Source organism: Drosophila sulfurigaster, chromosome 3, assembly GCF_023558435.1.
Source record: "Drosophila sulfurigaster albostrigata strain 15112-1811.04 chromosome 3, ASM2355843v2, whole genome shotgun sequence".
In the NCBI taxonomy this organism is placed as follows: Eukaryota; Metazoa; Arthropoda; class Insecta; order Diptera; family Drosophilidae; genus Drosophila; species Drosophila sulfurigaster.
The window spans coordinates 21,594,737-21,622,157 of record NC_084883.1 but is presented as its reverse complement, the minus strand read 5'-3'; the positions used below and the strand labels follow the sequence as shown (position 1 = coordinate 21,622,157).

Below are 27,421 nucleotides of genomic sequence, written 5' to 3'. Positions count from 1 at the left end.
TTGTACATGATTTGTGACAACACCTCAAAGAGAGCATCTTCCATTTCATCATCTCCCTCTCTGACTCCCTCTCTCCATCGCTCTCTTTGTGTTTGTATGATGATTAATTAAGCGGTAAAGTCAAGTGAGCTTTAAGCGACGCTACTGCTTGTTAATGTTGTTTATAAATAATACACATACAATTAGGCATTTGCTGGTTGTTGTTACACTTAACAATTACACTTAAAACTAACTTAGAATTAAACAGTTGCAACCAAGCGGCGTTCTCCTTAATGCTGCCATAAAATTGGGTGGGATATCCTCATCAAGTTGATGACGCCGACTCTAGTTGCTCGCTGCTCTCGATACCCTATCAGTTTTTGCTTTGATATACATACATATATTTATATAAATGTGAATGGGAACGGGAAAGGGGAAGGGGAAGGGGAAGGGAAAGTAGGGAATTTGTATTTAATTGCTTAGCCGTGGGATTCGTATTCGAGTGCAGGCGCATAACTAAAGTAAACCTGTTTTTAATTAACATCACAATGCTGTAGAAAAGTTTCGTCAGTTTATCAATTAATCAGTTGCTTCAATTTGGTTTTTGGTTTGTGAATTCTGTACTCTGAATCATCTCAATAGCAGCACCAACGCGGATTCTCCACCTCGCCGAGGGCAATGTGCTCAATACTCCATGAAGGCGTCTCTAAACGGCCCTCGCCGGTTGTCTTCACATCCTGGCCATCAACCGGTATGCCAATGTGCACGTATGGCAACCGAAATGCAGCACTATCCGGATTGCGAGCGAGGGCAGCGGCCGTATAGCTGAAGGCAGTGTTGCCATTGGTGTAGGCCAGCGAATCGGTGGATTGAAAGGAGCGCAACGAATGCGTTTTACCCTCGTCGGCCAAACGCACCAGCCCCATCGCCGTGGATAAGAACACCTGCTCGAGGCCCTGATCCGTTTCGGTTGACGTCTCAAAGTAGGTGGCTCCAATTGAGCTGGCAAACACAAAGGCCTCGTCACGCGATACGGCGCGATGGGATTGCATGTCCATTTTGTTGCCCACCAGCGTGAGTATCATCGGATCCTGTACGTTGCGATGCAATTCCTGTATCCATGATTTGATTTCCGTAAATGTCTTGTATTGCGTCAGATCAAAGACCAAAATGGCAGCATTTGCATTGCGATAATACATGGGAGCAACGGCTCTGAAACGCTCTTGTCCAGCCGTATCCCAGATCTGCAATTGAAAGATGAATGCTTGAGAATGATTGTCCAATCAGCAGTATATAGTGGGTGAAGGTGAAGAAGAAGGAAAAGGGGGGAGAACTTTAATTGAGTCATTCTGCGTTTATTCAGCAATTTTCGTCTTTATGTTTGTGCGCTTTTGCCACAATAATAACAATCATATTGTGGCTTTGCTTCTATAGTACTACTTTATGCTCCACACAATCCGAATCTTCATAAAAAATTTGGGGCAACGACATGTCCACCAAGACAAAAGAGCTAAAAATCTCCGTACAACGCAAACTATTTGCCATTATTGCGTATGTGTGTGTGCGTGTGTGTGTGTGTGGCATATAAAAGCGTATTCGAAATCGCGTCGGGGAATATATATGGTCAGCCATTGCGAAAGGGGTGGCAACCCTAGCTTAAGGGGGAAAACAACTGTTAGCTTATCAATAAACTATAAAACAGAAAAAAACGATGAAAGAATGAAAACAGCGCGTTTCGGTCTAAAAAGAAAAACTAAAGGCAAATAAACACAAAGTGCAGTGGACGCAGAAATTGCAAATAAAAAAACAGAAAAAAAACCGAAATGAAATGACCAAAGGAATAACAAAATGAAAGCATCAAATCCGCTGCTTTTACTACACTACTCCCAAATACCAGATCCAATCCCAATTCCCGGTGGCAACAAAAAGCTCAGATTAGCTGCCGCTCAACCTCAATTGATAAAGCAAAATGGGATTACTTTGGCAACGGGGCGTGCTGAAAAATCCTTTTTACTTTCCGCCATAAATAATCGGGACCGAGCACTTGTTGTACGTTGTACTCACTTGTAATTTGATTTTGACATCGTCCAAGATGATGTTGCAGGTGAAGAAGGAGACGGCTATCGTTGGCTCCTCGGCGCGATGTAGAGCGTTCTTAATGTATCTGATAACCAAACGAGATTTGCCCACGCCTACAAAATATAAAAAGCAAAACAAATAGTATGAGAAATGCTGGCAATACGGTTTAAACTTGTGTTAACTCTACAACTGGTGTGTGTCTTCGATAAGCAGTAGTTGAAGTCCTAGCTTTGGTTTGTGTTTACCTAATAATGAAATTCTCACCATTTTAATTAATATGAAGTAGGTAAATTAGATTTCTTAGAAATTCCCATCTTTTTTCACAATCAATATATATAAATAGTAACCAAACAAAATCATTTAAGAAATGCTCGCAAACTTTGAATTTTTTTCAAAATCTACAGCTGGTTTGTGTCTTCGATAAGCATTAGTTTAAGTACTAGCTTTTTAAGAAATCCACACTGATTTGAAATTTGGGGGAATCGCTTTTCATTTCGCTTTTCAATTGGAATTAAATTAGTGTTTGTATGTTGAGTAAGATTTGCTCTTTATATGTTACTCCGTTAGTCAGAAAAATTTGCTTTATTCAACTCTTCACGGTGATATCTTTGTCTAGAGTCTAGTAAAGGGCTTTACTACTGAATATCTTATCTTAAGCGATTAATAAAAAAAATGCGCTGTTTGTTATCATATCTATCGCAAATAGTCGTATTTCAGCTACTTTTCAAATTCACCTACTTGACAAAGCATAAAAAGATGTGAATGTAGGTCGGCCACGTAGAGATAAGAAACTGATGAACGTGGTAATGCTGATGATTCTCAAATTAGGGAAAATTAATATAATCCGTACGCGTATTACGTATCGAATAAATAAGCAAAGCAGTAAACAATAAACAAAAGGTGTTATTGAGTATCGGTTAGAGGCGCAAAGAGTTGATAAGAAACTTGGAACTTCAAGTGGTTCCATATTTATGAATAAAATAACAACATTTTCTTTGTTATTTTGCCACTGTGGAAATACTCTATAAGTTGTTACGATACCAACAGCTGACTCATCTTATAGGGAAAGAACAAAAAAAAAAGAACAGATTAAGCAGAAAGTGCGCTTATTGTGGAAAATGTCGTTGAACGCACAAATGCAACGATATACCATTGATATATGTATAAACAATAAATATATATACATAGGTATGTATATATTAGGTATGTATGTGCATTACAATATAACGCTTGCTGACCTTGCAAATAATTATCGCGTTGTGTAAATAAAAAAAACAAATGCCAAAAATTGAATTTGCCAAAACAAAAAGGAAAAAACAACAAACAAATATAAAGTGCGAAGCGAACGATAAAGCGTCTGGAGCGTAATGAAGATTTTTTAAGCTGCTGATTCAAGCTCGATATTTCTTGGGTTTGCTGTGAATCCCCCTCTCATAAGCAAGGGTGAGGAAGCCACGCCCCCTGCAGGGATTTCAAGGCTGGTTCTTATCGATTCGCGCGCCATTAATGTGAGCTGCGTTCTGTGTGTTGTTATCTCAATGCAATTGCTGAAATTGTTTGCAATTTGCTCTGTCAATCCGGATCACAGCAAAAAGCTATCAAATTAACAACTGCCTTGAGTTCAAGTTCAAAGTCATTCATAAAATTCGAAATTCATCTGGTTTGAATTGCATTTATCGCTTACCTCGCGAGCCAAGCACAACCACTTTGCCCTCAATTCCTCGCATCTTATTTATTGGCTAATGTCAATCAGTTGTATGGCATGGCAGAGTATTTATTATTATGACGTTGCTATGTGTTGTGATGATGCGATGGCTGTTGATTTTGACGTTATATTATTGTTGTTGTTTCCTTTTGTTGAAAGTCAGTCAGAAGTGCTGCATTGATTTGCAGTTGGTCCACCAAGAAATTGTACAATAAAGAGCGACACTGGACTTCTACGCGTATCGCTTTGTTAGTCTCCCAATGAAATGCAATTTACACTTGAAGCAAACGTTGTTTACCAGCAACAGCACACACTTGTAACAAATAAGATAAATTATTTTTGTTTGTCTTGAGTAATTCGATGAATGCAATGTATCGATATCAAAACAGCTGTTCGTGTTGTGGATTTTGTGGAACAAATGCTGATGTGTGTGTGTGTCGACCAGGGCTGGACGAATATTATAATATATATTATTTATGTTGGACTTTGAAAATATAATAAACAAAATATATAAGAACACTAATAAATGCGATTTTTAAATATTAATTTGACAAAGAAGAAGTAGTATGAAGCCAAGCATATATGAAAAAAGTGAATTGGTTCGATAGCAAATTGGTCAATGAGTGTAATATCGATACTACTAACTTCGATACTTTCGCTTCGTGAACGAATTACGCCTTAATAAATAAATATTTATAATAATAAGTAAAAGAAAAATATAAAAAAAAAATTAGACATTACTTAAATACTAAAAATAAGTAAAATGATTATCTGATGTTTAATATCAGCATATCAATTGCAAAACTGAGGAAGTTTTTGAATCCAAAATATGGCGAAAACCTTTCTATTTTGCCATTTTATTAAAAATTGATTAGTATTTTTAGAAATGATTAAAAAATTTTAAACGATTTATAGAGTATACATCGTTTTCCTCAAACTTTCAAACATTTCGGCTTATCTGAAATAAAAAAACAATAACTATATCGCAATGCTTATCAATACATGCATTTATTTCTATCGCTAAACTCCAAAGTTTAGACATTGTGTGAAGCCCACTGATGGTTCAGTAACATTCTTCTGCTTAAATATTCTGAGAAATCAACTTCTGAAAACCATGTGCACAACGTGAGTATGTAAACTAATCCCAATTGCCGTTAATATTGATACGGTGGTTTTGTTTTTTTTGTTAGATCGAGCGATTTGTTAAATAAAATGCTGGAAGACACCCAGTTTGCTGACTGCGTAATAATTGTGGGTTCCGAAGAATTCAAATGCCACAAGGTGATCCTATCATGTAACTCGGAGTTCTTTAAACGTATGTTTTTGAGCGATTTCAAAGAGTCATCTGGAAGGATTGAACTGCAGGATGTGACACCAAAAATATTTACTATTTTTCGTAATTTCATATATACACATGATTCGAAAATTCTTCATAAATTGAATTTTAAAGATGTGGTACATTTGTTTAAGTGCGCTCATATGTATCAGGCACAATGCGTACTAAAAGAATGTGAAAACACACTAATTCGCCATATCGTAAACGAGAATTATTACTTGGCAGTTTTTGAATTGGCCCATAAGTATGCAAATCCCTACCTTATCAGCGCAACTCTTAAAATTGCATCCAAATATTCGAGGAGGGCAGGTATTGAGTTTCCCAAGCAAGTCCTTAAATTTGATTTAGAAATTTTTAAACAATGGATTTCCACGTTTACAACTGAAGCCACATTAACTTCCCGTTATCGATGGATTTATGAATATATGAGCTATCAAATAAAAAAAATACCAAAAGATGAGAGGAATGTAGAAGAGATTAACAAAAATTTTGATGATGTCCTTAAAGTTGCCGGCTTTAAAATATGTCCTATGGGAGAAATTGATGAGATGTTGAAATATGGAGGCCGTGAGCCCGATAAGGAATCTATAATTATGTTTAATCTAATTGAAATGAAAAAAGAAATTGTTAATCTATAATGCTGTACTACAACATTCAATCGAAATAAAACAACAATGTGACATTTGCTTTTTTGTTTTAATACACAATTTGTCCAAACACTTAAATGGGATTTTCTTCAATATTAAGAAATAAAGTGCAATTGTTTTTCGATTTGTTTTTTTTTCTGCTTTTGTTTTTTGCATTATTATAATGATTTTGTATCCGTAAATTTGTAGTTATATTTATGTTTGTTTAGTTTTTAATATTTTGTATATACTTTATATATGTATATATATATGCATGTCTATATATTTATACATATAGATATATGTATATATATATATTTGTAATTATATTTAAATCGATATAGGTAAAGGTATGTAGATAGGTAATAATATTCATTCGCCTGTTTGTTGTGTTGTTTGCTTGGTTTTACCCCTAATTTTCTCTCATTTCTCGCGCATTCGGTCACATAGCTATAACATCTTAAACATCATTACAATAATCAATCGTATTTATATATATATATTCTCATATACATATATGGTATATATATATCATCTTTTTTTGTGTTGGTTTGCATTACTTCGAATTGTATCTTATGATTTAGTTTATGTACTTAGAGAGTAGCGTCATCGAGCATATTGAATTCGTCAGAGCTAAGGGTTCTATCGTAAATGTGAAGGGATTTGGATACGGGATGAAGTGGGAGTGGTAAGGGAAGTGGAACCGTTGCACGGTCAACACATAAGCACAATCTCACAATTTTCATGTTTTGTTATATATATTTATATATTCATTCCATATCAGTATTGTTGTCCAACTTTCTTTCGTTCGTTTTTTATATTTGCTTAGAGGATGAGGAGTAGGAGAAGGTTTTCTCGATTGGGATTGGCAAATTCAATATACTAGATGGAGATACTTAATTTTGTGTCTAGCTTTCTAGAAATGTCCTTCAAGTGGGCTTTGTTTTGCATATTTTGCATTTCGCTTGGTTTTAAACGTTCTCTGAGTTCTCGTCGTCACCAACGACGACACAGCTGCTCCCGCTCCTGCTCCTAATCTTGCTCATACTTGTACTCCTGATCCTACTCGTACTACTATTGCTGCTGTTGCTGCTGCTGCTGTTACAACTGGTCCAGTTGTGTGTTTATTATTATTTGCCTTTGTTGAGTTTCTGCTTCTGAATGCGGACGCATCAGAGCACTTCGGACACATATTTGGGTCGTTTAGCAACTGTGGCATCAGTGGTACCGCATTCCTCCTCCCCGGCCTCCATGTGACCACTGTAATCTGTTGGTAGCTCTTCGTAGATAATCTCTGAATGCTGCTGCTGCTGTTGATGTAGCGTCGGCGGAGCCGGATGCGATACGGCCATTACATGATTCCTTTTGAGCGCAATCAAAGCACCCACACCTCCACCTCCTCCATCTATGTGCGCCTGCTGCACAGTAACACCAGCACCTTGATTGCTCACATAGTAAGGACTGCCGCTGCTGCAATAAATTGAAATATTAACAATTGACATACTATTGATAATCGTAATGGTTTTTACTCACTTGTATTGATTGGAATTATTGGGCAGCGTCTGTGGTGGCTGTTGCTGTTGTTGTTGCTGCTGTTGTTGTTGCTGGTGTGCATTTTGAGAGTTGTAAATGATTTCTGCAAAAATACATGTATTACTCCAAATATTAATTAATTATAGCATCGCATGCAATTGCTTACCAGCATCGGCGGCACGTTGCTCTAGCGACATGCCAGGTGAGCCAGGTGCTGATTGGAGCACAATATCCTGGAGTGGTGAGCTCTCGCGTGAGTTATCTGTAGGATGATAGAAAGTGTCATTGATGTTCCATTATGATAGTCTTGTCTCAGCTACGATATCGACTTACCCATATGACTGGGCGACACTGGAGCCGAGCGCGGCATTCCGTAGGGCGGACGGAAGCCCTGGCTGCTGCGCTGGCGACGCTTCTTGTAGCTGTGATCGATCAGCTTGGCACCGCTATCCGGATCGATGCGCCAGAATGATCCCTTACCGGGCTCATCCTGCGAACGTGCCACCTTGATGAAATACCTGTAGATTGGCAAACAATAAAGTAAGCGAATCAGAGATAAACAAAAAACAAGCAAATCAATTAACGAACCTATTCAAACTGAGATTATGACGTATGGAATTCTGCCAGCCCTTGTTTGTCTCCTTGCGGTAGTACGGATAGTGCTTGACAATGAATGAATAAATGCCCGAGAGTGTCAGCTGCTTGTCCGGCGCGGCCGAAATGGCCTGAACAATTAGCTGGGCGTAACTATACGGCGGCTTCTCATTGTGGTTATAGCTGGCTGTCGATGGTGTCTGGAATAGATCCTGCTGCAAAATGATCACATTCACAAATTAGTGACAAACATAGACATTATGAAGTATGCAAGCATACCGTATTATTATTGCTGTAGTTGTTGTAGCTATTCGTCTGATTCTGATGGAAACCCTGACGTGGACTAGCCGGACAACTGTTGGCAGCGCTTATTGTACCTGCAAATGAAAGAAATCCATTAATCAATTAATCCAAAAGTCATATAGATTCCTAAAACCGCTCTTAATACAACTTGCTTAGAAGCCTCCTAATTTAAACGTTTTCACATTTGAATTTGCGATATTCTATTTCCCTTACTTGGTGCGATTTGGATTAAAATAAGCCCTTAGATGATGACTATCTAAGGCATGATCATGGTTAATAAAATTAAGAACATTGAATGTATTAACACTTGTAAAGAATTCTAGATTGAAGTATTAGACAACAACTTCTTGCCCAATTGGTATTTAATATTTGGGTAAGAAAATACACTTGCCAGTTGGTGACAAATAGGGGCTCTTCTGCTCCTTTTTGGGTATTGAAATCTTGAGCGGTGAATAAATGGCAGCTCCATCGCCGCCAGCAGGCAACAAATGAGACGCTGCTGTTGCTGGCGCTCCTGGTAGACGCTGTTGTTGCTGCTGCTGCGATTGTTGTTGTTGTTGCTGCTGCTGTTGTTGCTGCTGCTGATGCAACGATGTGTGGTGAAGCGGGTGGTGAGGTGCATGTGGGAGTTGATGATGCGATGGCAGCGGTTGCTGTTGTTGTTGCTGCTGTTGCAAGTGATGCGCTGATTGCTGCTGCTGTGGCTGCTGGCTGTGGTGATGCGTTGCCTGCATCGAATGCAGATCATCCCTTGGCGGTGGCGTTATAATGACATGAGCAGCAGCTCCACCCGACGCACCCGGCACTGCAGCTGGACTGCTTAATACCGATGCCGGCGCCAATGATGCTGCATCGGGCGCCAAGTCCGTCGTCGGTGATGTCACAAAGCTCTCGAATTCGATGCGTATCTCAGTACTCGGGAATCGAAAGAAGCAGCTGCAACAATTGAGATAATGTTATTCAGTGAATCAATTACAGAAAAAACGGGTATGTTATTGTTACCGTTGGGGCAATCGCAGTGGATCGACGTGGCGTCGCTGCAGAAAATCTTCAACGAATATGCCATTCTTACTGAGGCACTGCACAAAGAAGGCGCGACGCTCGGGATCGTAGAGCACCTGGAAATGTTTCCGCGAGACCAAATTGTTCTCGGCGACATTGAAGTGCACCATAGATGTGGACGAGTTGCGACCAATGACGGTCACCTCGTCCGTTATGTGCAGCAGGTCCTCGTTAAAGCGCAGCACACCAACTGCATTCGCTGGCGGCGTACTCGAGCTCGACGAGCTGGCGGCAACTACATGGGCAGGTGGGTGGTTTGCTGAGTTGTTATTATTATTTTGATTGTTTGCCAATTCGGCGCTGCTATTGCTATTGTTGTTATTATTATTGTTGTTGTTGTTGTTGCTACTGCTGCTATTGTTGTTGTTTAGGGCTGCGGCGGCGCCATGATGCAGCTGCAGCATGTCCTTGGCTATGGCAACAGTTGCCGCGTCTGCGGCAGCGGAGGTGGGTGTGTTTAGAACGGTGTGAACCGTTACAATGTGATTGTTGTTGCTGTTGTTGTTACTGCTGTTGCTGATGTTGTTGTTACTGATGTTGGTGGTGGTTGCTAGTGTTGTGGTTGTTGTTGTAGTGGCGGCCATTGAAAGGTATCCACTTGCACACTGCTTCTTGTAAACTGCAAAGGTAAAATATGTTCAAATAAATATGATTTTTTTATTTATATCTTATACATTTTCTTTTTCTATATTTTTTTATTTCTTATCATAAAATATTTAGTGAATGGTATCTTCTAATTTCAATTTTACTTATTTTTTGGCTTTCAATTATTTTATTTTATTTTTTCCCAATTGGATTGTTTGTTCCCAATTTAATTCTAAATGCTGTTCATTTTAATAAATAAACACTTGTGTGAACACACATACACACACAGGGGCATCATTTGTTTTTGTTTATTTTGTTTTCTTTATTGCTCTTTCGTTTTCTCTAGCTTTACTTGTCTTTATTTTTCTTTATTTTTTGTGTGTGTATGCGGCGCGCTAAAATTTATCGCAAATAGAATTAACAAAGCGCGTGTTGCTCACCAAACCAAATGAAATACAAAAAAATTAAGTTAATTAATTTATTTGTGCAGCTTTTCACGCGTGTTTTGGACTTTTTATGCTCAAGGTTTTTCGTCAGCCAACAGCCAAAAAAGAAACACTCACACACTAAATATACAAAGCACACACTCTACTGGCAGTTTGTCTCCGTCTCCCACTTTGCGGAGAGCGCAACATACACAGCCGTATATGTATGTATGTGTACAAAAACACATGTACTTACATTTCGTTTCGTTTTTCAGTTTTTGCTTTGCTTATGTTTTGCTACCATACACGCACAAACACATGCACACCCTGCATGCATATCAACTCGTACGCGCACTCGGCAACAAGCAAAAACAAAAACAGCCGACACAACAACAATAAAAACAATAATAACACTACTACTACGCTGCGGCGGCACTACGTGAGTAAACGAACGCATACACACATACAACAAGCGTTTACTCATACAAACATACGCTTGGCAAAACACAATGCGTTGAGAGTCGTTGTGCGCGCGTGCGCTCTCTCGCAATGCGGCATCAGTTTTGCCCGGGCAGAGAGAGAGCGCGAGAGTCCCCAACACGGGTTCTCGATTGGAGCAGCTGCCGGCCTAAAGCCATCTTAAAATTTATATGTTTCTTTTTCGTATGCTTATTGTGCAACGTGCGAGCAGCGCATTCATTACATCTTCATTCTTCTTCTTCTCTTACTTCTGGAAGTTCGCTATTTTTACTGTGCTTTTGCTGCGCCGCCAGTGTTGCCAAATGTGCAAAAACATGATTTAAGCAAGTGATTTGCTGCTTTACACCTATCACAAAAGATTGTTTACAATTTTTGTTTTGTTTTTTTATGGTGTTTTAGCTTGTTTGTTACTATTGTAGTGTAATAAGAAACGAACAATAACCGATTGTTTTTAATCTATTCTGGAAATTATGCATTTTTTTGTTTATTTTTTTTTATCAATTTTGCCAAAAATATAATAATATACCCTGAAAATTTTTTTTTTTTATTGTAAATAATTTAATTTCAATCATATTTGAATTTTTGTTTTGGAAAAAATTTGAATTACATTTTCCAATTGTCATGGAACGCCGCAACTCTATTTGAAAGCAAACATATTTTTGCCAATAAGCTTAAGGCAACACTGGCAACTGGCACATAGTAGCGTGCTCAGTTGGATTTTTATATTTGCTTTCGGCTCGCACAAGCAAGACAATCAGACTGTGTCAGATGTACGCGCGTACATCTTCTGTACATACAAAAATATGTACATACGATAGATATGGCATAGAGTGGGAGAGAGGGAAAGAGAGGGTAAGCCCCCACATGGCTCCCCATTCAAAATCGATCGAGCGAGCTTGCATGCGCCAACATGCAAAATGAAACCAAAATAAAATCAACGAAAACAACGTAAATAAAATGCTATAAAAATAAATACAACAAAAAGCCTACACTCACACCATCAAAGCAAGACAACGTATCACGCACACACACACTCGCACTCACACTCGTGTGTTGTTAGGTCACTGCTACGCTGCTGCTTCGCATCAGCAAAACAGAAACACAATAAATAAATAAAAACACCAAAATACACACACACAGACAGAGAAGCGCGCGCGCGCATGTATATACATATAAAAACAAGACACTCACACTTGCATACACATATTTAGATATACACATATATTGAAAATGCGTAAAAATGCCGCTCGTTGATTTTTCAGCTAGCAACGGAACTGAAAGAGAAAAAACAAAAAGCAAAAACAAACGACGTCGGCGCAACTCCACCTGCTTGCATGTACATACATTTACACATACATATACACATCCATACGTGTGTATGTATTTCTTGTTTGTCTCTTGCTTATTATTGTGCAGACAAAAAGGACAGACGGAAAGCGTAAACACACAAAAAGCACACTTTTCACAACGTACATCAATATACATGTGTATGTATGTACAATACATGTATCTATGCATGTATGTACGTTGTGTCGCTCGTTGGTTAGCGATTGCGTAAACTTGCCGCCCGCTTTTTTTCCACCTAACACCAAAATATGTACACATAGTTAAGAGTACACACTAACGCACATACACATAAATCAGTACATATATATATACATCAATCACTAGGAACCATCCATGTTCCAAAATAACAAAATATTTATATTTTGCTTTGCATAGCTCCAAGCTTTTTTTACTGCTCTACCATTTTATTATTTAGAAATTACATACATACAATTTGTTTTTGTTATTACATTTGGTGTTGTGCTCGATTATCAAACTGAACTGTTTTTGTTATTCGCTTTTTATTATTATTTCGCTTTGGTTAGGTTTTTTCTTTTTGTTTTTGCTTTTGCGTTTTCTATTTTTTGCACAGAAAATTTAGCACACAACACGTTTTTTCGTGCAGTTCGTCGTTCGCCACTGCGCGAATGTCTGTGTGCGTGTGTTTGTGTCCATACGTGTATGTGTGTATCAACATCATGTTTGCGTATGTATATTATTTTTCTTTCTATCGGCTCGTTCGCCTGCCCAACTTGTTTATTATTATTTTTTCCGTACCTTTTTGTTACTGCTGCTGTTGGTTTAACTACGATTCTTATGTGAACTCCTAAGGCAAATTACTGTACACCGTCAATTTAAGCTTTCTTTAAACGTTATTTGTGCACTTTTCACAATTTTAATGCGGTTTTTTCAATTCTTTTTTGCTTGCAGCGCGCTCCGCAGCAGCTGCCCATGTGGGACCAGGGTGACCGAAAGTGAAATTTCAAAAATGCGCTATTTAAACACGAAACATATACCAAAGTGTTGATATTCAGAATTATAAGTTGGTTACACTTAATGAGATATATTAGCATTTTCAAGAAACGATTCATTTATATATTTTTTGTATAAAAGAAACTAAAATAACCATGTTAACGGACTGAAATGAATGTCTTTTAAGAATAATTACAACTGCACGAAAAATTTTGTTTTAAATACCAAGAAGTACATACCAACCAATCCATTCGTAACATGGTCACACTATCGAGCACAGCTGATGTTAACAGTCTGTTAATCGAGGCGTTTTGTAACAAGTTCGCATGAGCTTGGCGACTTCAATTTAATTTTAAATTAGTTTTCTCTGTGAAAATGCAAAGTTTAACTCGCTTGTTAGCCAACTGCACGCTGACGCTGCACCCACAACAGCAACGCGTCGTTGCCGCAGCGTTGCAACAACAACAACTGCGTACAAAGACAAAATACGTAGAGAAACCGAAACCGGGAGCCGGACAACAATTCCGGCGTATTGTGCATTTTCCAGAAGAGTATACTGTGCAACCGCTAAAAATCACACATCTCGCTGGCCGAGATCCCATCACCGGTCGCATGGTGGCCAAAGGCATTGGCGGTGGTATTAAGCAGCAATATCGTTGGATCAAATGGGTACGTGATGGTCCCAGCGAAGAAGGAGCGACGCAAGAGGAGCGCGTTGTGGAGCTGCTGCGCGACGGCTGTCGCACCGCCAAAGTCGCGCTCGTCGCCGTGGGCGATGAGCTCAAGTACATATTGGCCACTGAGAACATGCGTGAGGGCGACATACTGAAGACATCACGCTTCATTCCCCGCATACCAGGTGAGAGCGATGCAATTCAGCCATTTGTTCGAAAGTGATGTAACAATTGTGGAATTTTTGCAGTGCGTCCCAATGAAGGCGACGCTTATCCGCTGGGCGCCTTGCCGGCGGGCACACGAATTCACTGCCTCGAGAAGAATCCCGGCCAGCCTTGCCATCTGATCCATGCAGCGGGCACCTTTGGCACCATATTGCGAAAATTCGACGACAAGGTTGTGGTGCAATTGCCCTCCAAGCGGGAGTTTGCCTTTGATCGCACCTGCATGGCAACCGTGGGTCGATTGTCTAACATTGAGCACAACAAGGAGCACGTGGGCAGCGCGCAACGCATGCGTGAGATGGGCAATCGACCACGCTCGGGTCTGTGGAAGCGCAAGGAGGGCAAACACGGTCGTAAGGTGCGTCGTTTGCCTCCCATGACAACGATAGCGCCGCCAGCCGCGCCCAAGGAGCAGGAGATTCGTCTGACACTCAATTTGTAATTATGAGAGGCAAATTTATACCCGGTAGTCAGCTGGGTGGTTGGGTATTTTCATTTAAAGTTAAATGGAAATGTATGACCGCTTATTTAAGTTATAAATCTTGTTTTGCTTTAGCCCATTTCTTTCACTAAACATTGAAATTGTTGAAAACAAGCAAAGTTGTTTTTTATATCCGGTAGCTAAGGGGAAGATGGCATTACACCTGAGAAATGTGTGAAAATTGAAATATTAGCTATTGAACCAATTCCAGATTATTTCTAAAGAAGTTCGGTTATTGACATTATACTTGAGAAATATTCCATAAGGCCGTCTCCCCGGTTACAAAAGCTTAGATGTCTTTTATCAGATCTAGGTCCCCGAAATTTTGAATCATTTGTTTTAGAAGAGTTTAGCTTCTAGTATTCTAAGAATTGTGCCATTTGAATTATAATCTTGTAACGTAGCGAGTATCTCGGACTTGAGCACTCTCGTCTGCACAATGCTTTAGTCATCATTTTGTGTTCGATTTTGACGGTCTGCTTTATTACTATGTGAGCCATGTGCAAGCATTAAAGAACTAGAGATTTACGATCTATTTGCGCGACTTCTTCATGGAGAAGCCAGTGCCATGGAAGCTATCTGCTTCGCCAGCAGCAGCCGCCTCTCCAGCACTTTCGCCATCATCCTGTCCACGATCACTGATTGGTCGAATGCTGCGATCGAATCGCAACAGACCAAATTGGAATTCATAGTCGGGCACGCCGCGTGGTAAGATCTTCTTCAGCACCGGCGTTTCCAGTTGACTATCCTTCTTCTTTTTCCCATCGAGTCGCACCCCAGAGCCCTGGAACGTTTCGACCACCTCCTCGAGCACAGTTCCACCATCGGCGGGTTCGTTGCTGTTACTGCCGCCAGCTGTTTGGCTGCCCGACTGATTGTTGCCCGCCTGTGGGGCCGTGTGCTCCTTGTAGCCAACGGGTGCCTCGAACTCCACGTTCATGTCGCACTCAATGATGCTGACCGCGTTGCCAGGTCGCGTTTCCAGCACACACAGTTCGTAGACCTTTTTGTTGTACTTGATCGCAATGACATCGCCCTTGGTCAGGCAGGCAAAATTGCGCAGCGCATTCTCCAGTACCGCCTTGGGATTGGTGATGTCCAGAAAGTCGGTGGAGTGCGGCTGGAACTTGGAGAAAGTCGCAACCTGCAGCGAGACGCTCTCGATGTTCAGTATGTCGCCCTCCTCCAGCAGCAGATTGTGCATCATCCAGTAGGGCAAATAGCACTTGCCTTCGTCCGCCACAAACTCGAGGACGCCGGCATGCGAAGTCCTCGATTTCTTGCGATTTGTCAGCTTGAATAGCATCGGATACTCGACATTGAGACGCGTCAGCGTGTCCAGCGCTGAGGGTGGCATTATGACTGCCAGGAAGAAAGGCAAATTTGTGTTTCATTATAGTGAAAGCTATATGAAGGGAACGCCTTTCTTGGGCAGACACTGTTTCTATGATCTTAACCAGGCTCCATTGAGTTTGACAGTATTCAGACAACAATCTTATAGGACAAACCACAAATGCACTTGACAATTGTAACGGTATCTCGCAGTCGAGCACACTGCACTCTTCTGTTGTTCCTGCTATTGTTGTTGAATTTGCTTTACTCACTTTTTCCGCCTTTTTCCACATCGGATCGTTCGTTGCCTGGCAGCATCGACACTGAGAAGCATTTGTAAGTGGCCTGGAAGTTGCGACCAGCGTCGGGGAACATCATGTTGAAGCCACTAAAGTGGAACATTGCAACTATAGCGACAACGACTAAATTTTAATTTAAAGTATTTCCGTTCGTTTTTTGTTCTGTCACGATTTGTTTTTGTTGTGAAAACAAAGTGAAATAGAATTAGAGATGACACTATCAATGCATCGATGTTTTTGGTATATTTTTAAATTAGCCAATATTGTCTACATTTTGTTTTTCATTGTATTTAAGTTTTAGTTGTTTAACAGCTGTTTCACGTCAGGTGCCCTTTTTACGCCGAAATATATCAAAGGGCGGCTGAAACCCATTTACCCCCTGATTACTTTAGTAGCTGTATGGTATGTAAAGAGGCGGTTGATTTAGAATTTAAAAATTGAAACTTTTCGCAAAATGGTTTAAAATATAATGTAATTTAACAGTGGCGATATCTTGGCCATTGCTGTTGTGATCGCTGGAGTTTTCGCCAGCCGATAACTGTGAAATTAAATATCCACTGCGTTTGCATTGGTATGAGAAAATACCGTTACTCCTTTTTTAAAATTTTAATTTGTTTTAATTATTTGTAAATAGTTTTAAGCTTTAAGTGATCAGTTTTATTTAATTTAGAGACTTCTTTTGTCAATCTTAGGAGCTATATTAATCCAAATGTTGTCTTTTTCAAGTGTATTCTCAAAAAAAACCCGTGCCCATAAAAAGTTGGTAAACATATACGCGCGCCTCTTATGCCTGGTATATGTGCAAGTAATGTAGTATATTGACAATACAAATATTCGGTCACGCTGATTGTATTTCCCAGCAAGCCGGTGGTCGTAGTGTGCGCGCGCGTTCGTTACGCTTTAATTTTTCCACAAATAAATTGTGATTTGAGAAAAGTGCTGCTATTCAAGTGAGTACTCGAAACGGTAAACAACTATTTATTTCCAATAAAACAATTAGAATTATTTCCTAAACACCCAAACAATCAGACAGTAGCAGCAGTGTATAACGTGCTTGTGTGTGGGTGTGTAGGTGGGTGTATGTGAGTGCGTTCATAGAAGTCTGTGTATCCTTGCGTAGTCCTGCTGGCGCCGCGTGTTTTTTGCCAGCCCGCGTGTAAGTGTCTGTGTGTGCGTGTGTTGGAGTCTGCGTGTGCGTGTATGTGTGTGCTATATACACTTTTGCCAATATTTTCCAAGGCATCGAATTGTTTTAAACCTCTTTAAAACATTTTGTTTGTCTAGAAAAATCAATAATTTATAGTCAAGTTCAAAGCAGCATGTCTGCTTAAGCTTTTTCGATTGCACATTTCCAATTATATGGTGAAATCGAACCAAAATAGCCGTTGGTACAGTTGATGAATAAGTATTGTCCTTTCAGTGCGAAAAAAATGTACAAAAGGGCTTACAGTTTTGCATCTACTGCTGTGCATGTGCAGCTGTTTTGAAGTCCGTTGCTGTTTGTTGTTGTTGTGGCTTCATTGTTGCGTCGCAGCTGCTGCTGTGCAAAAACAACACCAACAACAGGAGTACAGACTCCGTCCTGCTCTAGTTCTTTCTAGCTCTTTCTAGTTCGCACACATTTGTGTTTGGTCATCCCCAAGAGACCTTGCTCCCTCCCCGCCCTGCAACAACCACTCGGTCAGCATGATTCACAAGCGTCGTGAAGTCTCGCGAGATTTTTCATCAAATCTTCTAATTGGAATTTTACACTTTTACAATTGCAAATCGATCAGCAGCGGCAATAGTCACAGCAACTTTAGCGGCATTTTGTGGATACTATAAAAAGCACGCGAAAAAGCTTCACGAAAACAAAATAAAATAAATGAAATACATATGTATTTAAAATAGCTGAGGCGTAAGCCAAACACCATCAAACTGTATGCGGGATGCTGATGCGCAATGTCTCCCAAACTGTGTCGGCTACTCTCTGGAGCATTAGAGACATACACTGACACATACATAGGCGTAAACACGTGCAGGCAAATGTACATACGTACATATGTATTTATAATTTAAATTTATTTCCTTACTCTTACGTCAAATACATAGGTGTGTATTATTTTCTCTATTGGAAACAAGCAATAATTTCTGCACGTACTTATGATATCATGACAGTGAGAGGAAGAATAAACAATGTGATAGCCAATAAGGGGGGCGAGGTGGGGAGAGAGAAGCAGCAGAAGGTCACGAATGCTTTCCATTGCAGTTAAAACTGTGTGCGCAAAGTACAGTCTTCATAACTCGGTTCGCCCCCCTCTTCACAACGTCTTGCCCTTTCTTTTTTGGTTTTGTTTTGCACCTAACGGATAATGTCTTGGATCTATCTGGATATTGCTGGCTCTTCTATAGAAATACTTTGCTCTCATTTCGCATTTCTTTTCGTGCTTCTTCTTTAGGTCTTGCTTCGCTTTAGCTGTTGTCAGGTCGCTACTCATGCCTCTCTTCCCCCCCCTCCACTATCCCTTTATGTTTAATCTTCCTTCGCATGCAGATTAGCTACATACACATGAACACATACGTACATATGTTTGTATGTATGTACGTTTATGCTGCCAAAAGCCAATTTGAAGTTTTGACTTCGGATGATGTATTCGGAATTTTTAATTCTACAAAAGTACAGCCAGCTCACAATGAATATTTTACCTTTTTTAGTACGAAAAAAATGTGATTTAAAAAGTTTTTTTTTTAACAATAAATATATATAATAAGTAAATCACAAATTAGTTGGCTTCATTTAGACTTTTTTTTTAAATAATATTTAAATACAAGCCCAGCATTCTATTCGAAAAAGCTTTTAGTTTTTTTGTCAAATGTAGGGTATCTTAAAGCCTTCTAAATTATTTATGTGACGTCATACACGTGCTTACCTGGTTAGGTTGTGGATGCCATGGGAAATTTCGCACCTGGAACAGTTTCAAATGCACTGCAATGCTTCTGAAACCTAAGAACGTTGCGTGTTGTCGCGTTTATTTTTAGTTCGACGAATTCAAAAATGCCATAAATTGCACTATGATTATTTCGAACTTAGACTGTACACGGGACTGAGGTGAGGAATACACAATTTATGGAAAATTTTTGCTGGCATATGTGAATGCAGCGTAACCTTGACAGCAACTGCCATTGTTCCATATCCCAGTTACTTGTATTATCCTGGGACGCGCCTTTACCTCGCTGACCCCTATTGTCCTTTGGGTCTGCTTTGATAGTCCTCTATTGTCCTTCCATTGTGCCAAAATGAGCCATTGTTTGGTATTTTTTCCCTTAAGAGATATCAAATTTAAGTAGTCTTAAATGTTGTATATATTATCAATTATTTGTTGAATATTTTTAATAGTTTTACGATGTGTGGAGAAACATAAGAATAGACAGATCACAAAGTGCAACTAATATTAATTTAATTTTTGTATTTTGTATTTTATTATAATATTGGAAATAAAAATTATTAAACTCTTCTAACAATACATGTTGCTAAAAAGCGTGCCAATCGTATTTATTTTCATTGTGAATTTTTCAACCCCTAACGAATATTTCATTAACTATGGATATGCATTTAGTTATACTAAAATTGTATTTAAGCTAAAATTATCAATTAGTTGCCTCGACTTAACTTAACATAATTTATAATATCGGATCATTAATTAAATTTGAATTTATTCAAAAAGAAATTTATTACAATCAAAACGAAATATGATATATTAGTACAAAAATATTAAAGAAAAGGAGTTATAGTCTCAAAATATGAATTTTGCAATTCAGTAAAGCTTAAATAATCTTTAAACTAATTTGTTATTACCTTAGAAAATTCTTCTAAATCGTGTTTAAATTAGTAAACATTTGAAGAGAAGTTTTAATGGGTTTTCTTGAGTCTAAACACTTGACTTCCAGTTTATTATGATCAATAAAATATGCCGTTAGACAGGCGAAATTCCATTTTCAATTTGATGTATGGGCCAATAAATATCTGTCTTGAGGGATAATAATTTATTCACTTTGAACTTTTACACGATGCTCACTGGTAAATTTCCACTTAATTGATTCGCGCTCTGTTTGTTGTTGTTGTTGCACTTTATGTTGCACGTGTTTGTTAATTACTTTGTTGTTGGCACTCGTAGATGAAAGCATTTCCAATTCCCATCCCATGTTATTGATTTCGATTTGAATGGAAGCGAAGCAACGCTTCATTGCTCACAGTTTGAGCAGCCATCACAGTTGTGCAGCCACTGGGCGTGTCTATCTAACCTGTTGTGATTAAAAAGGTTTTACAGGCCCACCCACTTGACCTTGAACTTGCTACTTGCCACTTGCCACTTGCAACCAACCACCAAAGAGTCGCAACAGAAACCACCCCGAAAAATGCAAAAACTGAAGAATAAACTAAATATGTTGGACAGGACGACAGGATATGGGGGATTTTGTGGTGGGTTCTTGAACCGGTTTTTTTTTTATTCCCCCCAACTTCGAGACTGAGATTTGTCCTTGCTTGTTTTGCGGCAAATTAAATCAATAAACGCGAATTAAATGCAATTGCCAGTTGCCAATGTCAAGGTTGCCGCTGACGGTAGCAGTAACACGCCTCCTTCTCCCCACCCACCCCTCTTTACGATTTACTGACTATCCCGCCCAGGGCAGGCCTGCAAGAAACTATTTTTAATTGCATAGCTACACAAATATGCCACGTTACCATATGTCATAACTGTGAAAGAAGGCTATTGTAAGCATTTGTATATATTTGTATGGTTTACCTATCCGCCTGTCTGTCTGTCCGTCCGCTAGTATGAGCGCAAAAATCTCGGACACCATATGACCTAGATCAACCAGTTTTAGTCGGAATAATATAAATTTTTCGCAGAATTAAGTTTCAATCAGATATATTGATTGAAACTATATAATAATTCTTAACTACATATATATGCGCACATTTCCAATTGACTTTGTCCCACTGTCTTTAGCTTGGGTTGACTAACACGATTGCACAAAATACTCAAGCTATATTTATGTTTTGCTGGAATTCCGTTATTTACTTACGCCATTCTTTCATTTTCTACAGCGCGTTTAATTTTATACTCTGAATGTATGCTTTAGGTTAACTACACTTACGCATAGAATTTGTAATTAATCTAGATGAGAAATTGTAGAGCTAAATCATTAACGTAAAAGACTGACCTGAGTTTAATTATGAATTGATTCTAAATATCCAATATACATATATTTAAGAATTAGAATTTAGAATTTTCGAATTTACTAGAAAACATTGATCATGTGCTTTATTTGTATCTTAAGCAATTAATATAACTTTACTGATGAGCGAGGTTTGGGATGCCATGTGAAATGGCGCAGCCAAAACAGTTTTGCATGCATTGCAATGGTTGTTAAACCTGCAAGCGTTACGTGCTGACGCGACTACAAAAAATGGAATAAATTGCGCTACGATTACTTTGCACTGCGATTGATGAAGGGGAAAGAGCAGACGACACGATTTATGGAAAAATTTGCGAACATATGAAATAGTGTAACCTTGACAGGCGACTGTTATTGTCGCACGTCCTAGTTTCTGTTATAATCCAGGAGGGATGCTCCTTCGACCACCCTTGGCTCATTCCCTATTCTTTTTAACTTTGGAATGTATTGAATATAACTATTAAATTATTTGACTAAAGGAATTTCATTTCAACATGTACAACAAGATTTTATTTTTATTTACGTGGCGATATTATTTGTTATTAACATGTCAAAGATGATTTGCACTAACACACCTTGCCACCCCAGAAGGGGCCACTGTTGAGCTTACACCAAGTTCCGCCTAGAAAAAGGGTTGGAATTATTGGGAAACTAAAGGAAATATGGTGTAGTTCGTATACTTACCGCGATTCGGGAATGGGGTTGTTGATGGTCTTGGTCGTGCTAAATTCAGAATTCAATTATTGATGAACTAATCTAATGGAATATGATGCAGTTTTATCGACTTACGTTTGGTTGTTGTTCGCTGTTGTCCATTTACGAAACTCAAAACTCCCAAAAGAGTCAACACAAGTGCCCAATAAATCTTCATATTTACAGCAATAATATAGAAATCGAATGCGAATTGAAAACTTTTCTGCCTTTTATACCCGGCGAATGATCGATACTATTAATTACCGTTGCATTCAAATTCGATAAAGTGATTTGTTTTGCAATCTTCGAAGAGAATGACATTAGCTACATTACCATGTACAATTGTTGGATCCAATCCAAATTTTCTATGACATTCAATTCAGCTTGAGTTCAAATAATACTTGTAATAATAAAAGTAAAAGTTAAAAGTTTATTAAATGTACATATTTAAAATTCAGATACGTTGCAAGTAAACACATTTGAATTCACTGGTTAAGGTACGAGTCTTAAATGTAAATAATTATTTTTTATTTTAAATTTAGTTATTAATAAAGTAATTTTAAAATACCGATTTTTCCTGGAAATACCTAAATATATTCTTAGTTATTTACATTTTTATATTATCATTCAAAGATTCTCATATATTTGCTGAAAATAATTAAATTCTTTCAATTTTTTTTTAATTTTCCTACAATGAAGACTGACATTTTAGCTTTAACTTAAAAAAATGAAAACAACTCAGTGTATAGTTTTGTGCTTAAATGTTTTAATAAATAGAGAAATAGCAAACCCCAGCGATCTAGCAATTTAACCATCTATCGATCCCTGTAGCGGGCGAAGGGAAAAGTAAAGTTAACAATGACAAATGAAAAGCGAGCAATTACGAGCATGTTTTCAATTGCCATTTTTTTGCTTTGGAAGTGCCACGACGAAATTAGCTATTCAAATAAACTTGGATCACGTGCTCAGTGGGTTACGACCTAAAAATATACAAAAGAAATTTGCAGCAATTTAAACAATATGTGATGCAATTTTCCATTTCATTTTTCAATTGAAAAGCGCATTGAGAAAAATGTCGAAACTGGTTTGATGCAGATTCTCAACGATTCTAATTCTAATCAATTTTATTTTTATATAGAAAATTGAACTGAGTTTGAAAAATAATTTGTTAACTTTAAAATAACCTTCACTATTCATACCTCGATTGACTTTGAGATGAAATATTTTCTAAATGCAAATTATAATGAAATTAAAGATTATTTTTTTTTAACCTTACAGACATGGTGAATATCTCTCTGACGTGGAAACAATTATGCTGTCCTAAACGTCAGGTAAATAGTAATGTGAACTTAACAAATCTGAAGACTAAGACTATTTTTCGTCCAATCTTTGCAGTTTACCAACTCGACTAAAATCAGCTCCTATTCAACATAACAAGAAACTTCTTTTCAACACTAAACTCCACTTAAACAACTACAACAACAACATCCAGTCGGCGGCGAACTACAATAAGAACAACAACAAAAACAACACACTTGGTTAGCCAACGAGGGGTTAAGCTTTAGTTGGAGTAAACGTGCGTCCAATCAGAAGTTTTTTCTTTAACCGAATACGGTGCGAAAGTTACGAGAGGGAGAGACATAGAGAGAGAGAAAGAGAGAGCGAGAGAAGCTTTTTATTCTATTTATTATCAGTATCCAGTGTCCAGTGTTGCCACACTAAGTTTTGTGTTAGTTTTAGTTAATTTATTTGCATACTTTTAGGCAGGCAGCTGAGACTTCGTTCTCAGCACAAAGAACAGAGAGGCTAAAGACCCTAATCCTTTAAAAATCGTCTGTCCGAGTGGGTGTGTGTCCTGCCACAACGCAAGTGTACTTCAATTTTCATAATGAAAATAACAACAATGAAGTCTAAGCGCAAATATGGCTGTTTAGAGAATATTTGAAAAGAATTTTTCAATTATTAACATTTAAGCTTATTTTTCGTATATATCATTTATTATTGTAGTGTATTGTATTTTATAATTTATCCCAAAAACACGTTTGTTTCTTGCACAAAACACAAACCCCCAGTATTTATTTCCCCCTAAAAAAAAAAAAAACAAAAAACAAACCAAGTTCAGTTCAGACGGTTTAACGTAGCAAAGTGTGAGAGAGTAGTACGGGTGTTTTTGTCTTTTGCTTTTTCGATATAAGAGTACTTAGAGTTCTTAACTACAACAAACAACAACAACAACAAGAGCTGCAATTTACATTAACAATAAGCACCAAGAACAAACATGGAGAGCTTCTCGCCAGATTTGCTTTGGATGGTCGTTATCGGCTTTCTCATTGCATTCGTTTTGGCCTTTGGCATCGGCGCCAACGATGTGGCCAACTCCTTCGGCACTAGCGTGGGATCCGGCGTTCTAACCATACGACAAGCCTGCGTTTTGGCCACCATCTGTGAGATTTCGGGAGCCGTTTTAATAGGTAAGTTGGAGAAGAACTGTAAATTTGTATATATTTCGTTTTCAAAAGCGAGCTTTTAAGTGACGCAATTTCATATATTGGGATTCAAGTTTTTGAAGTTTTCAATACATATCACTATTTGTTGGATTAAAATAATCAAAAGCCATGTATTGAAAGCTCATAGACAACTTCAAAGCTTTAGATAAAGCTCATTATTCGAGTAGACAAATCAAAAGCCCCTTCTAAATGCTTTATAATAATTGACTGCAAGCTCCTTTTTACTGTAACCAATTGCGAAGCTTTAGCTTTGATTGATTATTGGATTAATCAAATCAAAAAGTCGCTCCTTAAATGCTTTAACTGTAAGCTTCTTTTTACTCTAACCAATTGTGAAGCTTTAGCAAAAGCTCACAATTTATTGGATTAATCAAATCGAAAAGTCGCTCCTTAAATGCTTTAACTGCAAGCTCCTTTTTACTATAACCAATTATGAAGCTTTAGCAAAAGCTCACAATTTATTGGATTAATCAAATCGAAAAGTCACTTATTAAATGCTTTGTTCAATAGGCTACAAGGTGTCGGACACGATGCGCAAGGGAATCCTTGAGGTGGGTCTCTACGAAGGCTCCGAGGAGGTGCTGATGCTGGGCTGTGTAGCGGCGCTAGCGAGCAGCGCCGTTTGGCTGCTGGTGGCCACGTTCCTCAAGTTGCCCATATCGGGTACGCACAGTATTGTTGGCTCCACCATTGGATTCTCTCTGGTTGCACGTGGCGTGCAGGGTCTCAAGTGGTCAACGCTGGGCACCATCGTGGGCTCGTGGTTCATATCGCCGGTGATGAGCGGCATTGTGAGCATTCTGCTCTTTCTGGCCATACGTCGTTTCATTCTGCGTGCCAAGGAACCACTCAAGGCTGGCTTTCGATCACTGCCTATTTTCTATGGCGTCACGTTCTTCATCAATGTGATTAGTGTGGTTCTGGATGGACCCAAATGTAAGTTGAAGCGGCTTCTTTTCTATTGTTTCTAGCTAATCGTGCTGCATTTGTTGTCTCATTAAGTGCTCTATATGGACAACATACCCACTTGGATAGCATTAACGGCCAGCGTGGGCTTGTCCCTGGTGGTGGCGCTGCTGACGCAGCTGGTCGTGGTGCCTTTGCAACGCCGTTCCATTGCCAAACAGCTCAGGGCACAGAATCCAGTCAAGTTCAATTTCGAGGACTCTGTGGGTAAGTGTCGACAAAATAGTCCTTGTCTCAATCTAGTTAATAATCGAATCGATTTGAATTGCAGAATCATCGCCTTCTGGCAGCCCCAAGAAGCAACGCCGTCCACTTTCGCTGGTCAGCGAGGGAAAACCATTGCCAGCCATTGCCGAAATCACCGAACTCGTTTCGCTCAGCGACAATTCGCCAAAGACCTTTAAGTTGGCGCCATTTGGACTTGCGGCCAAGAATAATAATGCTCCTGCCGAAGACTATAAAATCAATCCCGAGCTCATACGCAAGGCTGAGGATCTGCTGGGCAAGGCTAGCTTGGATAACACCGATCTGACCGTCACCAGTTTGAACTACATCGATGAGCAGCACCAGCTGCAGCAACAGCAAAACGGTCGCAAGCTACAGGAATGTTTCAAGCGCATCCAGTCACCCAAGGAGGAGCACAAGCAGACGCAGTCGCAGGTGGCAAGCGGAGCAGCGGCAACGCCAACGGGAGCAACTGCAGCAGCTGGTAATAATAATCTGCAGGTGGTGGAAAGTGGCGGCAGTTTGGATCTCATGATCAGCTCCACATTGTCGCCCAATTCGAGCAAGGTGCCGCTGATTGAGAGCAAGGAAGCGCTTCACGAGCAGGAGGAGGAGTTCAAGCGGGAGGCTGGACGGCGTGCCAGCAGTGGCGAGGAAACCCAAGAGGTCTCCATGCTCTTCTCATTCCTGCAGATTCTTACAGCGACTTTTGGCAGTTTTGCGCACGGCGGCAACGATGTGAGCAACGCAATTGGACCGTTAATTGCACTCTATATGATCTATCGTGAGGGTTCGGTCATGCAGCGGGCGGAGAGTCCCATTTATATTTTGATCTACGGTGGCGTTGGCATCTCCGTGGGTCTGTGGCTGTGGGGACGACGCGTCATTGAGACCATTGGCAACGATCTAACCAAGATCACCTCATCAACGTAAGTGATTTCACTGGATTATTATTAGTATAAGCAATTAACTAACTCGGGTATCTCTTTTTTAGTGGCTTTACTATTGAAATAGGCGCTGCCATCACCGTACTGCTGGCCAGCAAAATTGGTTTGCCCATTTCGACGACACACTGTAAGGTCGGGTCGGTGGTCTTTGTGGGACACGTGAGTGCCGCGGGACGCAAGAAGCAACAGGATCATCAACAGCAGGGAGAACAACAGCAGCAGGCAGCTGAAGCAACTGGACAACCCATGGAGGATGGCAGTGTGGATTGGCATCTGTTCCGGAATATCGCATATGCCTGGATAGTCACTGTGCCTGTGACCGCATTGCTCAGCGCTGGAATGATGTATGTGCTCTGTGCCGTGGCTGTGGATGATATGGGTCAGGTCTAAAGGCTCCACTCCATTCAATTATTAAATGTAAAAGCGCCATACTAAAGACAAACAACACAACGCTAATTAAGATGCAGCAAAACCTAAGCAAAAAAAAAGAAATTGAGAAAAAACAAAACAAATTTAAACTTAACAAAATTACTCAAATAACTAAGCAAAAAGTTGAAGAGCAGATAAAGCATTTTACTTAACGTCTAGAACGTCATAACTGATATTATTGGTATTACGGCATAAATATTGTTTATTATATACATACATATATATATATATATATTGATATTGTAAACAAACCACACAAAACTCACCACAAAAATTCCCTTTGTTTTACCTTAGAAAGGAACGAGCCTAAAGTTTATAAACCTAATCTGATTGATGTCCAGTGCAATTGTTTATCGCATTCAAATTAACACACGCATTTTTTCGTTGAAATTTCATTAAAGAGAGTTTTTACATTCAA

General features: G+C 39.2%; 6 protein-coding genes across 9 annotated transcripts; 2 read left to right on the top strand and 4 right to left on the bottom strand.

The window, feature by feature from the left end:
- Window positions 1–470: 470 nt before the first annotated feature.
- On the bottom strand, window positions 471–4,136 carry LOC133846064 (uncharacterized). 2 transcript variants are annotated; one of them, XM_062280786.1, is made up of 3 exons: window positions 3,743–4,135; window positions 2,044–2,171; window positions 471–1,223 (listed from the first exon to the last, which is right to left on the bottom strand). In XM_062280786.1, the coding sequence occupies exons 1-3, from the start codon at window positions 3,783–3,785 to the stop codon at window positions 615–617; spliced, it is 780 nt and encodes a 259-aa protein (XP_062136770.1). In that variant the 5' UTR covers window positions 3,786–4,135; the 3' UTR covers window positions 471–614. The 2 variants fall into 2 exon arrangements, with proteins under 2 accessions (XP_062136770.1, XP_062136772.1); XM_062280788.1 differs by lacking the exon at window positions 2,044–2,171 and having other exon boundaries at window positions 3,743–4,136.
- Window positions 4,137–5,776: 1,640 nt separating this feature from the next.
- LOC133846061 (forkhead box protein K2) lies at window positions 5,777–13,010 on the bottom strand. 2 transcript variants are annotated; one of them, XM_062280783.1, is made up of 9 exons: window positions 12,811–13,010; window positions 9,158–9,836; window positions 8,547–9,091; window positions 8,132–8,229; window positions 7,847–8,064; window positions 7,592–7,776; window positions 7,425–7,520; window positions 7,259–7,361; window positions 5,777–7,195 (listed from the first exon to the last, which is right to left on the bottom strand). In XM_062280783.1, exons 2-9 carry the CDS (start codon window positions 9,799–9,801, stop codon window positions 6,898–6,900), a joined length of 2,187 nt encoding a protein of 728 aa, XP_062136767.1. In that variant the 5' UTR covers window positions 9,802–9,836; window positions 12,811–13,010; the 3' UTR covers window positions 5,777–6,897. The 2 variants fall into 2 exon arrangements, with proteins under 2 accessions (XP_062136767.1, XP_062136766.1); XM_062280782.1 differs by having other exon boundaries at window positions 7,847–8,067; window positions 12,811–13,009.
- Window positions 13,011–13,287: 277 nt separating this feature from the next.
- LOC133846063 (large ribosomal subunit protein uL2m) lies at window positions 13,288–14,504 on the top strand. The gene is made up of 2 exons (XM_062280785.1): window positions 13,288–13,864; window positions 13,928–14,504. The coding sequence occupies exons 1-2, from the start codon at window positions 13,381–13,383 to the stop codon at window positions 14,344–14,346; spliced, it is 903 nt and encodes a 300-aa protein (XP_062136769.1). The 5' UTR covers window positions 13,288–13,380; the 3' UTR covers window positions 14,347–14,504.
- Window positions 14,505–14,839: 335 nt separating this feature from the next.
- On the bottom strand, window positions 14,840–16,217 carry LOC133846062 (ubiquitin fusion degradation protein 1 homolog). The gene is made up of 2 exons (XM_062280784.1): window positions 15,990–16,217; window positions 14,840–15,747 (listed from the first exon to the last, which is right to left on the bottom strand). The coding sequence occupies exons 1-2, from the start codon at window positions 16,117–16,119 to the stop codon at window positions 14,918–14,920; spliced, it is 960 nt and encodes a 319-aa protein (XP_062136768.1). The 5' UTR covers window positions 16,120–16,217; the 3' UTR covers window positions 14,840–14,917.
- A 595-nt stretch (window positions 16,218–16,812) lies between these two features.
- LOC133846122 (sodium-dependent phosphate transporter 2) lies at window positions 16,813–27,421 on the top strand. 2 transcript variants are annotated; one of them, XM_062280884.1, is made up of 7 exons: window positions 16,813–16,966; window positions 23,208–23,260; window positions 23,325–24,400; window positions 24,947–25,372; window positions 25,439–25,609; window positions 25,674–26,556; window positions 26,622–27,421. In XM_062280884.1, the coding sequence occupies exons 3-7, from the start codon at window positions 24,208–24,210 to the stop codon at window positions 26,962–26,964; spliced, it is 2,016 nt and encodes a 671-aa protein (XP_062136868.1). In that variant the 5' UTR covers window positions 16,813–16,966; window positions 23,208–23,260; window positions 23,325–24,207; the 3' UTR covers window positions 26,965–27,421. The 2 variants fall into 2 exon arrangements, with proteins under 2 accessions (XP_062136868.1, XP_062136869.1); XM_062280885.1 differs by having other exon boundaries at window positions 16,892–16,982.
- On the bottom strand, window positions 21,702–22,167 carry LOC133842898 (accessory gland-specific peptide 70A-like). Its single transcript, XM_062276193.1, has 3 exons — window positions 22,026–22,167; window positions 21,921–21,959; window positions 21,702–21,858 (listed from the first exon to the last, which is right to left on the bottom strand). The coding sequence occupies exons 1-3, from the start codon at window positions 22,105–22,107 to the stop codon at window positions 21,803–21,805; spliced, it is 177 nt and encodes a 58-aa protein (XP_062132177.1). The 5' UTR covers window positions 22,108–22,167; the 3' UTR covers window positions 21,702–21,802.

What these genes read in the sequence shown, in the direction of transcription:
- LOC133846063 (XM_062280785.1), top strand. Translation starts at nt 13,381, where the DNA reads ATGCAAAGTTTAACTCGCTTGTTAGCCAACTGCACGCTGACGCTGCAC. An exon ending in CTTCATTCCCCGCATACCAG is followed by an intron (nt 13,865 to 13,927) that starts GTGAGAGCGATG and finishes GAATTTTTGCAG; the next exon opens with TGCGTCCCAATGAAGGCGAC.
- LOC133842898 (XM_062276193.1), bottom strand. Translation starts at nt 22,107, where the DNA reads ATGAAGATTTATTGGGCACTTGTGTTGACTCTTTTGGGAGTTTTGAGT. An exon ending in ACAGCGAACAACAACCAAAC is followed by an intron (nt 21,960 to 22,025) that starts GTAAGTCGATAA and finishes TTCTGAATTTAG; the next exon opens with CACGACCAAGACCATCAACA. An exon ending in AACCCCATTCCCGAATCGCG is followed by an intron (nt 21,859 to 21,920) that starts GTAAGTATACGA and finishes CCCTTTTTCTAG; the next exon opens with GCGGAACTTGGTGTAAGCTC.
- LOC133846064 (XM_062280786.1), bottom strand. Translation starts at nt 3,785, where the DNA reads ATGCGAGGAATTGAGGGCAAAGTGGTTGTGCTTGGCTCGCGAG. An exon ending in GGTTGTGCTTGGCTCGCGAG is followed by an intron (nt 2,172 to 3,742) that starts GTAAGCGATAAA and finishes TATATTTTGTAG; the next exon opens with GCGTGGGCAAATCTCGTTTG. An exon ending in ATGTCAAAATCAAATTACAA is followed by an intron (nt 1,224 to 2,043) that starts GTGAGTACAACG and finishes TTTCAATTGCAG; the next exon opens with ATCTGGGATACGGCTGGACA.
- LOC133846061 (XM_062280782.1), bottom strand. Translation starts at nt 9,801, where the DNA reads ATGGCCGCCACTACAACAACAACCACAACACTAGCAACCACCACCAAC. An exon ending in CCACTGCGATTGCCCCAACG is followed by an intron (nt 9,092 to 9,157) that starts GTAACAATAACA and finishes CAATTGTTGCAG; the next exon opens with CTGCTTCTTTCGATTCCCGA. An exon ending in ACTACAGCAATAATAATACG is followed by an intron (nt 8,068 to 8,131) that starts GTATGCTTGCAT and finishes ATCATTTTGCAG; the next exon opens with CAGGATCTATTCCAGACACC.
- LOC133846122 (XM_062280884.1), top strand. Translation starts at nt 24,208, where the DNA reads ATGGAGAGCTTCTCGCCAGATTTGCTTTGGATGGTCGTTATCGGCTTT. An exon ending in GGTTCTGGATGGACCCAAAT is followed by an intron (nt 25,373 to 25,438) that starts GTAAGTTGAAGC and finishes TGTCTCATTAAG; the next exon opens with TGCTCTATATGGACAACATA. An exon ending in CAATTTCGAGGACTCTGTGG is followed by an intron (nt 25,610 to 25,673) that starts GTAAGTGTCGAC and finishes TTTGAATTGCAG; the next exon opens with AATCATCGCCTTCTGGCAGC.
- LOC133846062 (XM_062280784.1), bottom strand. Translation starts at nt 16,119, where the DNA reads ATGTTCCACTTTAGTGGCTTCAACATGATGTTCCCCGACGCTGGTCGC. An exon ending in TGTGGAAAAAGGCGGAAAAA is followed by an intron (nt 15,748 to 15,989) that starts GTGAGTAAAGCA and finishes TCTTCCTGGCAG; the next exon opens with TCATAATGCCACCCTCAGCG.